Source organism: Phragmites australis, chromosome 17 (genome assembly GCF_958298935.1).
Source record: "Phragmites australis chromosome 17, lpPhrAust1.1, whole genome shotgun sequence".
Lineage (NCBI taxonomy): Eukaryota > Viridiplantae > Streptophyta > Magnoliopsida > Poales > Poaceae > Phragmites > Phragmites australis.
In genome coordinates, this window is record NC_084937.1 from 18,547,491 (window position 1) to 18,559,858 (window position 12,368).

The window sequence follows — 12,368 nt, forward strand, 5'->3', positions numbered from 1 at the left end:
ATGTCCGGGCCCGGTCTTTCAGGGTGGGGGATCTAGTTCTCCGACGCGTCCAGTCGCGCGAAGGAAGGAATAAGCTGTCCCCTATGTGGGAAGACCCCTTTACCTTGATCGGTGTCCCACGAGAAGGCTCTTTCCGGCTGGCGACAGAAGATGGCCAGCTGCTCCCCAACCCATGGAACATCGAGCACCTATGCAAGTTCTTCCCGTAGATGGCCATGCGTGCGGGCTCAAGTCAACCAGGCTGAGGGCTTCCTCCCGCCCAAGTTGACCGGGGGCTACCACTAACTGGGTAAGTCACCCAACCTTGTAAAAAGAATTATCAATATATGTATATCAATGTGCAATCTTTATGTCCAATTTCATTTTTCGGGATTACATATGTTTAACCTGTCTGGTGAGATGCTCGATTGTGCGAGAAAAATTTGCTCTCTCATTTTCCCCGCTGACAAAAGAATCCCGGTCGGTATGATCGCGGGCAGTTGCTGCTGACTTACGTCTGTCATGGTAGGCTGTGGCGTTCGGTGTCGTGGCAGGCTCCTGGGCACTACCGAGTTCCTGGGGTCCCTGGGTAATCCTATCGCTCGAGCCGCTCGAGTAGTCTGGAGCCTAGGCCCCAGGGGTGGGCTGTCAGTGCTCGGTCTGGTCTGTCATACCTGGACGCCACCAAACCATAGGACCTCTAGGTTATGCCTCTGCCCGCTCCTGTCCGCCGGTCTGGGTATTCGAGAGGTCTCGGATCGAAAACGAGAGCAGTCTATAATGAGTACCGCACTAACAGAGCGCACCAAGTACAGAGATTCTCTATTTTCAAATCACAGATCCACAATCAAAAACAAAAGCCGCTCGACCGCGAGGGCCTCGGTGCCCAAGTCACTGCTCGGCCCTAAGGGTCTTTGGGTGGTCCTACTGCTCACGCATGAGTGGACGGGATCGCTTAATCCCGAGCACCCTCGTGCGCCTCTAGCACTCGGGCGCCCCAAGCTCGGAGTACATGCCCCTCCTGGACCGGCTGGCCGAAAAGCCGACAACTGTCTGGTGAGTGGTTAAATTCAGACAAATTTATATTCAGTAATACTTTATTCCCAAGCCGTCCTCGGGGCCCTTGTACTATAACCTACTCGGCGAGATGGTCTCCTCGCACACAAAACCCTGCCACGTGTCCACCCTTTTTCCTGGAATGACAGAACGGCCCGTAGAAAGGTGTACTGTGTGCACGGTAATGTTCGATCGAAGTCTTTCATAGTGGTCGTGGTGCACGGTCCGTTTATAGGGCCCCGAGCACTACCGAGTTCTTGGGGTCTCTTGGTAATCCTATCGCTCGATCCGCTCGAGTAGTCCGGAGCCTAGGCCCTAGGGACAGGCTGTCGGTGCTCAGTCCAGTCCGCCTTAAGCCCGGGCACCACCGAACCATGGGGACTTTTGGTCGCATTCCCGCTCGTACGCGTCTCCAGTCTGCTTGCCGAGTGGTCGCGAAGTGAAAAAGTGCTCACTGGCCTTGGCGTGCTCTGCGCTGGATCAATCTATCTCCCGAGCAAGGAAGTTCGTGCCTTTGTCTTTTGACTTAGCCATCGCGGACTCACGAGGGCTCAGGGGCTGAAAGCGCCAAGAGGGGCGGTCGGGGCGATATTGTTCTCGGGAAGGAAAGGTCGGGGTCCGTCCGGCTAAGTACTCCTCGGGGCATCAAGTGAAAACAGCAGAAGACCATACCGAGCACTCAGAAGAATACTGGAGTTGTGATCCCAAAGAAAAGCCTTCATTCCATTTACAGAGAAGGGACAACATTTCTGAGGGATCACTCCCATATTTACATCAAGCAAAAAGAAAAAAGAGAAAGAAAAAACTATTACAAAAAAGAAAGGCCTAGTCGGAGTCGGAGCCTTCGCTGCTGCTCCTCAGGACTTGGGGCGGCGGCACCTCCCGCTTGAAGTCGGCCGCCACCGCGGTGGTGGTACTCCGAACTACCTCCCGAGCGGCCTCCGCCTCGGCTTCGACCACCCCTTCCCGAGCTGGTTCCAGCGGGAAGTTCGGGTCCCGGCTCCGGTAGCAAGCCAGGATGTGTTCGGCCACTGCCTAGGCCAAGCCACGACCCTCCCGGGCGGCGAGTTCTGGGATAGCCTGGGGCAGCGTTTCAAGGCACTTGCTGACCTTCTGGAAGCCCAGGGCGAATCGGTCGGGGCCCGCTCCCTTCTCCTCCACGGGAAGTCGCCCGAGCCTGGTCACCCTCACGAATCGCTGCATCCACCAAAGGACGTCCTCAAGCATCAGCTGCAGGCTGGCCCATTCGGTGTTGGCGGCCTTGAGCTCCTCCGCCACGGTCCGCAGCCGCTCCTCAAGACCCTGCCCTGCGGCCGCACCAGCAGAGTCGGCGCCGGGCGCCTGGGCCTCAGCCAGCTTCACCCGCTCCGCCACGGCGGACAGGGCCTGCTCGCGGGCGGCCAGCTCCGCCTCGAGCTTGGTTGCCTGCTCCTCCCTAGCAGCAGCGGCCCCCGCCGCCTCGGCAGCCTCCGCCTCCCGGTGGGCCAGCAGATCCTCCCGGGCGCCCAAGTCCACCGCCGTTATCTCGGCGTCGGTCTCCCGGATCGCGACGTCCTCCTCCCGACGTTGGAGCTCCCCCTCGATGTGCTGGAGTACCTCCGCCCAGTATTGGAGCTCGGCGCGGGTCCAGTCGACCTCGCCCTTCTGGCGAGCTAGGTCGGCCTGGAAGGCCTCTGCACCTACCTCTCCCTGGCAAGGGCCTCGGCGGCCTGCTGCCGCGACGCCTCAACTAGGCGGGCGGCATCTTCCCGCTCCCGAGCGGCCTTCGCGCGGGCCTCCTCCAAGGCCTTCCGCTCCTCCTCCATGGCGCGCCGCTCGTCGTCGTGGGCGGCGCGCGCCGCGGTGAGGCGGGAGTCGAACACACGCCAGGCCACGGTAAGTTGCGTCCTCTCCGAAGCCAGTGCGGCGCGCTCTGCCTCCCGCTGCGCCATCTCCCCCACCACCGCCGCCTCCAGTCGCCCAATCACCTCCCGGGAGCTCTCAAGCACGACCGGGAGAGGGTCGGCGGGCTGGCTGGACAGCGGCTAGGCGCTGGTACCCCTGCGGGCCTCCTCCGGGGGGCTCGGGGCCCCCAAAATCTACCGCGGGGTCATCCGTTCGACGCTCAGCGCGCTCAGGCCGGACTCAGGCGGCGCCGGTTGTTCGGGCGCGGCCTCCGTTGTTGGCTCGACATGGCACGGCGGTTGCACCTCCGGCTCCGCCGCCGCGCTCACCGGTTGCGCCTCCGGCTCCGCTGCCACGCTCGCCGCCACCACGCTCTCCCACCCCAGCTCTGTCGACGCGCTTGACGGTTCCGGCTCGACCTCCACGATTGTCGGCTCCGGCTCTGCCGCCGCTCTGGGCAGCCCCGGTTCCGCCACCATGATCGTCGAACCTAGCCCCGCCGGTGCGCTTGGCTCAGGCGTGCTTGTCACCGGCCTCGGCGCCTCCGGCTGCCCCATGGCCCTTGGCGGCACCCGTGGGCGACCTGCGGGAGAAAGAGCGAACTCGAAACTCAGAAAGCAATCCGGGCGAGGCACGTTCAGGAAGAAGAGGGACGAAACTTACGCGGCTGTAGGTCTTCGGTACTGCCACCTCGCTGCCGGAATCCTGTACTCTGGGCTCGGCAGCGCCGGCCCAGATTCCTCCCTCCTCCTCTTCCGCCGGGGGCTCCACGGGTCCACCGCGTGGTCCCCAGGTGCCGGATTAGGCCTGAGCAGACGGGGGCGCGGTTCCAGAACCACAGATGCCACCCCCGTCGGCGGCCCCGCGCTGCACGCCTGGCCGTCCTGGTCTCCGCCCCCGGTGCAGGAATGAAGAATCGGGGGCGCTTCCCCTGGTCTTCCGGCGCCAGCAACGCTGCTGCCGAGCTTCCGGCGGCGCCTCCTACTCCAGTGCGGCTGCTGCTGCCTACGGCAGCCCCGCCGCTGGCCTACGACCCGCCGCCCGCAGAGCCCGCGCTGTCAGTTCGCGCTGGGCCGCTTGCGGTTCCCTGGCCGACCGCCTCATCCACCCCGGGGACCGGAGGCCCTGGCCGGTCGACCAACCCTTGGGCGTCGAACTCGAGCAGCTTCGCCTGGATCGGCACCCGGTCAGGATTAGCGCAGAGCGCCATCTCCTTCCACGGGAGCTCCGCCCGGCCCAGGTCGTCGACCCCGGTCACCACCCGGAGCATACCCCTCAGCTCCGGAATGCCCAGGTCCCAGTCCTCGCCGATCTGGGTCCGAGTGATGTCTTCAGGGCCGGTGTAGAACCAGCAGGGCCGGGCCCGCTCCCGCAGGGGCGCCAGGCGATGGCGCTGGAAGTCTACCACCACCATCACCGAAGTGAGCTCGGCCTCGCACAGGAACTTGATGCGCTCCAGGACCGGCTCCAGCCGCGCGTCCATCGGCGGTGGCACCTCCCAGGTCACCTTCTGGGGTTCCGCCGCCACCTCCGACAGGGTCAGACGGTCGTGGGGGCTGACGTCGACGTAGAACCAGTCACACCGCCATTCCTCCCACTTGCTTTGCAGCACCTGGGGAATGTATCGCTCCCCCAGGCCATCCCGCAGCCGAAAGTTGCAGCTGCCGGCGACGTCTGCGATGGAGAAGCCTCTCTTCTTCCCGGCCGATCGCAGCGCGAAGAAGTGCCAGAATAACATCACTGACGGCTGCACCCCCACGAACATCTCGCACAGGTGGGCGAAGACCGCCAGGATGATGACAGAGTTGGGGCTGAGATGCACCAACTGGACTCTATAGGTGTCGAGGATTTAGAGGAAGAACGTGAAGAAGGGCGGCACCAGCCCGGCCGCCACGAAGGAGGTAAAGAGGACGATGCGCCCGGGGCGGTTTGTCGCCGGCGGGAAGCTCGCCGGCGACACCACCGTGGCCCCCTGCTGGCCCTCGGGGACCATCAACTTCCGAATCTTCTCCGCCACCTCCTCGTTGAGCAAGCAGGACTCCGGCAGCACGGCATCGGGAGTCCTGTCGTGGCGGCTTCCTCCTACTCTCGGCATTTCATCGGGACAAGGGATGATCTTGACGAAGGAGAAGGGAGTGCGCTCTGATCGTCTGAAGTGAGTCTAGGGCTCAAGAGTGCGGAGAGGACTAGAGCTAGATCATGAGATGGCGTAAAGAGGGGGGCGGTACACTGCCCTCCTCCTTTTATACCCCAGGGAAATTCAAACGTCGCCCGCCGCAGCGCACTCGGTAGGACGGTTTCCTCGATCAGCGTAACCGCCAGACGAGTCTCCTACGGGTCGTGCGGTGTTAGCGGTTGCCAGGCGCATTTTCCTCGATTCGTGCGGCCGCCGCGTGTGCCGCCTGTCCCGTTGTCACACCCTTCGGGAGTTGTGTGGACACGCATCCGTTCGGTTCCCCATTAGGTCGTCCGGAAGACCTGAACCGGAGGGACCACCGTCCGAAAGCTCACCACGTGGCGTCAGTACTGGCTTCGGCCTCGTTGGCGACGAAGGGCCCATCCGCAGTCCCTGGGGCATTGCCTGCCAATGGGCCCGGGGGCTGCTGTCGGTGTATCAGGAACTGGGGGTCCCTGAATCCCGAGGTCGAGCCAGCCATCCGCCACATGGCGCCATTCCGCGGAGTCTCTCCCGCAAGGTGAGAAAGATTGAGTCCCGGGAGAGGGCGCTCGGGGCCACAGTCGGTGGCCCCCGAGTACCCCAGTTCCCCGATGATCCACGAAATCTAAGTACCGGGAAGAACGTGCTTGGAAAGATGTACGGTGACCCCCGAGCACCCTAGTCCCCCGACGACCAGGAGAGCTCAGTGCCGGGAGAAACGTGCCCGGGGCCTCTAGCGGTGGCCCCTGGGCACCCTAGTATCCCGAGGACCCACCTAAGGAAGTTCCGGGAGAGAGTGCTCGGAGCTGCGGGCAGCGGTCCCCGAGCACTCGGTCCCCCGAGGACAAGAGAAAGAGTGCTCGGGAGAGGGTGCTCGGGGAGGTGAACAGTACCCCTGAGCACTCGCTCCCCCGAGGACAAGAAAAGGCGTTCTCGGGAGAGAGTGCTAGGGGAAGTAAACAGTACCCCCGAGCACTCGGTACCCCGACGATCCAGGGAGGCCCCCGAGGGGCCCACCGATGAGGTGACAGCCAGTCAAAGGCCCAAGGCCGCATTTAAGGAGCGTGCGTGGCATGTCACTTCCAACTGCTCCCGCCGCGCTCAACGTCAGTTCCTGCCACGTTTTGGCAGATAAGCGTGGGGTCATTAATTGCACGGGTCCCATCCTGTACCGTCCGGCCCGTCTCAGGATGGCGCCACAGGGAGCGAGGCAATCCGCCTATCGCACTGCTGTGGCAGGGGAACGTGACAGGGCGGGCACGCCGAGTTGTTCTGAGGCTGCTCGATGGGCCCTCCCCACGGTGTCCGTTGCCAGACATTAATGGTGACAGGTGACCGGGCGGGGGCGTTTTTTCCACTCCCGGTCGTGTCGCCCAGAGGAAATGATGACGCCCATTCCATTTGCGGCACCTTGGAGTTCGCACCCTCCCGTGCGAGGTGTACTACCGCTGGTATGTACTTGAAGGGGCCGGTGGCAAAAAAAGAGAAGAAGAAAAGAGATAGGAATAGATGAACAAGGGAGCAACAGGAAGAGAAGAAGAAAAGAGATAGGAACCGAAGAACAAGAGAGCAAGGAGCCCCCATAGTCTAGGGTAGAAAATCCTCCTTGTAACCTGTAACATCCTTGAGGGATTTTTCCCAAGGCATTCATAGAGTTCATACAAGAGTAGGGTATTATGCCTTCGCGCGGCCCGAACCTGTCTAAATCCCGTTGCATTTATTTCTCCTCGCACCGGATCACTCCTCCACCACCGGCAGTTGCATTCATTTCCATTTACTTCTCCGATGAATATATTCAGGATCATCCCCCCGGCCGAATCTCTAAAATGGGGTCTCCCGGGATCCCTACGACCGAAGTTAATCCTCCGATAGCTTCTCTCTCATCTCTCTAATTTGACGAGCCGAGGAGGAACGTCAAGTTTGGACAGTGAGCAGAGTCAGATGATGATGCTACTAGGGATGAAAATAGTCAGAAACAATCGGAAGAAGCTTTCACCATTTCCATTTTTATATTTTTTTTCGAAAGCGAAATCGAAAACGATAGTGCCGGAAACGAATACGACGTCGATATTACGGGAACATCGATAACGATATTGTCAAAATGGAAACAAGCTGGTATCGATCGGGAATCGAAATTATAGAACGATAAATACCGAAGTAACGCTACTCGCAATTACGCCCATGCACCATGTATAGGATCAATTCAATTGATCGATGATTACACACAAACACACTATGAGGATAATATTAAATGTTTAACTTAAGTAATAATACCATACATGTTCGACTTATGACAGGCCAAACAAACACACAAGTATTGAAGTATACAACCAGACACTAGAGCATCGCAACATGCTAACATCCAACGAGATAGACATATTACATATAGTTTTTAGTTCAGACTTAACATAGACACATAATAGTTTAGACTTGACATAGATTTATATGGGTTGAGCTTCTTGCAGATGTGGGCCTTCAGATATGAGGGTGGAAAACGGTAATTACCGGGCTTAAAATACGATAATTACCGACTAAATACAGAAAAACCCGAAAACGATCGGAAGAGCCCAAAATCATTTCCACTTCTATTTCCAGGACGTAATACCATTTCCATTTTCATTTCTTCGGTATATCATTTTCGACTGCTACGGTCGAAACTCTTAAAAAACGAGTCCTGGAAAACGGATATATTTCGTTTCCGTTTCATCCCTAGATGCTACAGGAATAATCAGTCATTTAGGTTTTCTGTTGAAGCCGAGCTTTTCGGTCTTTTGGCCAATTTTGACGATAGCAAGCTGTCTGCTAGAGATGCCTAATAGTTCAAAACAGAGACATGTGAGTCACCAACATTGCGCGAGCAGCAAAGTTGACAACACGGATTCATACTCAACAGCCCGCATATGGCATCACAACTCACGGTAATAACCACTTTTATTCAAGTAAAACGGCATCAAAGTGTAGCATCGTGATGTGTGCGTAAACCACAACGAAGAACCACGCCCTCAATGGCAGTACTGGCGGTACCAGCAGCACCGGCCGAACCCGGCAGCGCCATCGCCGACGACGCTCCTGCGGCTGTGGAGCCACCACAGCAGGTTCGTCAGCGAGTTGCCGTCGTCGTAGCCCGTGAGCGCCCGGGTCTTGGCCAGCGCCGACTCCTTGTTGTAGATCCCCTCAAGCGCGTACACGAAGCCCTTCCACCCCTCGCCGACGCCGTCCCTCGATAATGCCGGCATGGTCCAGCTCACCAGGTCCTTCACGAAAGCGGTGTCCGGGAACAGGGCCTCGCTGATCGGCAGGACCGGCAGGAGCTGGATGCCCAGCCTGCACTCCTTCCACTCCGGCGGCGCGAACCAGAGCCCGCTGTCGCGCTTGTTCGCCCACAGCACGCCCATGACGCGGTTGTTGCCGCTGAAGTCGTCCTCGTAGATGCCCTCGCCCTCCCGGACGTGCCACCACGTCTGCGCCGCCAGCATCTCGAACGCAGTCAGTGTCGTGCCGACAGAGATGAGGTGCGTGTCGCCGTAGCTCAGGCCGAGGAGCGCGGCTGAGTAGTAGGCGTTCACGGCCTCGCTTGTGCTCTCCTGGTTGCGCCCGTCGGCGAACTCTGTGAGTCCGCCGGCCCAGGAGTGAAGCTTCCAGAGGTCGAACATCCGCAGCCTGGTGAAGCTTGAGCCAGCCTTGCGCGACAATGTCATGAAATCGGCGACCATGGAGTAGGCCTGAAGCATGTACTCCCTCCCCCAGCACGGGTCGATCTTGGCGAGCACAGCAATGGCGTATAGGAAGTACCCCAGATGGTAGTGGTGGTCATTGTAAATGCCGAACCCGAAGTCCGCGCCGGAGTCCTTGAGCCCCTGCAGCGTGACAAGGCCGCCCCATTTGGAGTCGTAGAAGAACCCGTTCCCCTGGAAGCTGCCGTCCAGCCATGGCGTGACGGTGGCCTTCAAGAAACTCTGCACCGCCGGGATGACGTCGGGGCACCCGACCTCCTCGGCGATCAGCGCCAGCCTCGCCGCCCTGGCGATCGCCTTCCCGTAGAAGTAGGACGAGGTGGTGGTGATCTGCGTGGAGGCGAGGCCGTCCACGTCCTTGCGCAGCGCGGCCACGACCTCGTCCACGCCGTCCTGGCTGACGCCGCGCGTCGAGTGCCATGTGGGAGACACCGGGTCGGTCCTCAGGAACCAGGAATCGCCGACGACGCCGACCAGGTCGCCGTCGATGCTCCGGTACCGGAAGTCGTTGAGCACCCGGACGGGGCAGTCGTCGGAGAGCAGCCGGAGGTGGAGCGGGTGGGCGAGCATGAGCAGCTCCCCCGGCCCCTCCTTGCGCCAGGTGTACTCGAGGCAGAACGGCCTGTTCAGCGCGGCCTCCCCCGCCATCGGGAAGCACCCGCTGTACCGGTCAAGAACCGGCTCCGTGGACGCGTCCGGCAGGTAGGCGACCCGGATGGCGCCGGCGAAGCCGGGCGCCGAGAGCTGCGTGGTGCTGGCCTGCGCGAGTTGGATCGGCGCTGACGCGTAGAGGAGAAAGGTCTGGCCGCTGTTCATCCGAAGGCGCCACTTGGTGTCCGACTCGCCGCAGGGCGCGACCTCGATGAAGGCGTGGACGGACGCGACGGAGATGTCCACGGGGCCGGCCCCCTCGGCCGTCGTCAGAGTGACGTAGGGGCATCCGCGGACGAGGTGCGCGCGGAGGGACGGGGAGACGTCGAGCGTGACGGAGAGGTCGTCGAACGCCGCGATGCGGTGCCGCCCGCCGGCGGCGGCGTCCGAAGGCGAGGAGACGGTAAGGTCAGCGACGAAGGTCTGGATGACGAAGGCAGGGGAGTGGTTCCGCGTCGGGTAGCAGACGGTGAGCGCGGCGCCGGCGGAGCGGACGGAGTACGGGTGGATGTACTCCGGCTGGTCGCCGTTGTTGAGCGCGAAGTTCTGGAAGAAAGAGTTGGTGGGGAGCGGCGCGGAGAGGAGCCCCGGCGCGAAGAAGCGGACCGGGTCCGGGAGCACCGTGGACGCCGCGCGCGGGAACACCTGCCCCCCCGGCGGGCGGTCGCCGCCGTTTGGCATGTCTTGCGGCGGGATCGAGATGCGGGGAGGCGAAGGGCTGGGCCTGGGCCGGGCGGGCTTGAAGGTGAGCAAACGGGAGAGGATATGGCCCAGCTTCTTCTTCCACTTCCACATCTCGTCGCCTCGGGCTGCTCTGCTTATAATCTACTAGTCGTGAACTCGAATGGGCTCGGCTGATTTGGTTTTTACTTTTTTTATTCTCTGGTCATTTTGGGAGTATTTTTTCTTTGGGTTTCCCAGCTTTTTTCTTGTATTTTTGGAATTTTCTGTGCTTATTTTGTCAAATTTTGACTGGGCCAAAGCGCTGATCCGAGGCGACACGTCCGGCCGGCGGTGAGAGCGTGTTCCTGCGTGCAACAATAAATAACATTTCAAACCTTGCGATCGATCGATGGACACAGATGGTGATTACTTTAAAACCATGAGGAGGAAGCAACGATTGTGATACAGCAACGTAGAATTTCTAATGCTAAGAAGCGTTGGAAAATAGAGTGTCTGCTCAGCACAATCAGTCGTTGTACCAGAAGCTGAATTTAAGCGAGCGACCATGATCATGGATGAGAAGGAGTTAATTAGATTTATGTTATTATAAATATTGTGGTTTTGAAATATGTCATTATAAATCTGATATTTGGTACATGTCATTACAATTTTTTTGAAATTGGATCTATGACATTTACAAGTCATTTGAAATTGAAACCATGACATTATGAATCTCTGAAAATTGAATCTATACCATTACAAATCTTCTGAAATTGAATCATGTCATTACAAAATATGCCCAATTTGTAATGGTAATGTTATGAATATAATTTCAAAAGATTTATAATAATATGTTTCTAAATACCAGATTTATAACGACATATTTCAAAACCATAATATTTATAATGATTTAAATTTAATTAACCTATCACAAGGTGACAGGAACGAACAGAAGGGTTGTTTTCTGGCCTACCTTGCTGCCGAAACCCGGGGACGCCGGGCAAACTGGGGCCTCGATGGAGAGTGGTTGTAAGCTGAAACTGGGGCCTCGATGGAGAGTGGTTGTGAGCTGTGACTCTGTCTCCGTGGTCACCCTTGCAAGGATGAGCAAGGCGCTTTGGCCTTTGGTGGTCAGGTCAGGGCAGGTGTGGGACGGACGTCAGGTATGAAGGACGCAAGTGCCGGGAAGGAAGGAATCCCTTGTCCGGCGTCGTAAGATTGGCACCGCGGTCGGGCGGGACGAAACGTGTTCTCCGACAGCAACACGATGTGATTTCCGGGGGAGGCGAGCGGGACAGGCGGCCAGCAGCAGCAAGCAAGCAAGGGGATGGCAATTGCTTGCTTGCTCGCTAAGCGAGGGAAGGGCGTAGCCGGCCGGCAACGGCAAGGTGTGTTCCATCGTTGCTATGCTGATTGGTAATATATTTGAGAACTGGTCGACTGCAAATAGCTTAGTGGATTGGAAGTGCTTCAACTCCTAGTGATTTTATACAGTTCGAATCGAAAAGTGGATTGGCCAACTAATGCAGTATGGATTTTCTTTCTTCTAACGAGATTTTACATGACAAGCAAACCTGACACTGCCGATGGCTTCATGGCAGTCCTATTTTCTACTTTCCTAATTGCAAATATAATATCCATCCACAATATATAAGAGGACAAAGTTTTCGGTACGACTATCTGAAAATGATTTGAGGGTTCCACCATTCTAGCCTTCTAGGTGCCTTGACACGCTCTTTGGTGGAAAATATAACATAATCCACAAAATCATCTAATTCCTCACCAAAATAATCAACGGACTACTTTTAAATAAAAGGCCTCATTATCTCGTGCAATTTATCCTAAAAGATATTCGATGTCATAAGAGTTCAAAGCATGGCTAATAAAGGAAGAAATTGACAAGTTGTTATTTGCATTTACAAGAAATGAAACAAGGTTTTAAAATGCTGAAAAAATGAAATAAAAGGGGAGGAGTTGGATAATTTAAATTCACTTTATCATAAAATTCCCAATTAACATCATATGCAAATAGTCCTTCTGTTGTGTTAGGGAAAATGCATAGCAATTGTTTCGTAAATATAGTTTTCTTGTCCTCTGACTTGATTGCACCTTGCCTTCCTCGCTTTCCCCTGAACATAGATCTATTTCATTCTCTCACATGAGAACTCGAGCACCGCAATTATCAGTTCGTTCAGGAATTAGTATCCCACTCCCGGCTTTCTCTTCAAAATTCTCTTCATTTA

The 12,368-nt window shown here is 57.5% G+C and overlaps 1 protein-coding gene across 1 annotated transcript; it reads right to left on the reverse strand.

Moving 5' to 3' along the window:
• Window positions 1–7,990: 7,990 nt before the first annotated feature.
• On the reverse strand, window positions 7,991–11,215 carry LOC133897785 (glucan endo-1,3-beta-D-glucosidase 1-like). Its single transcript, XM_062338609.1, has 2 exons — window positions 11,099–11,215; window positions 7,991–10,490 (listed from the first exon to the last, which is right to left on the reverse strand). The coding sequence occupies exon 2, from the start codon at window positions 10,255–10,257 to the stop codon at window positions 8,080–8,082; it is 2,178 nt and encodes a 725-aa protein (XP_062194593.1). The 5' UTR covers window positions 10,258–10,490; window positions 11,099–11,215; the 3' UTR covers window positions 7,991–8,079.
• Between the last annotated feature and the right edge of the window lie 1,153 nt (window positions 11,216–12,368).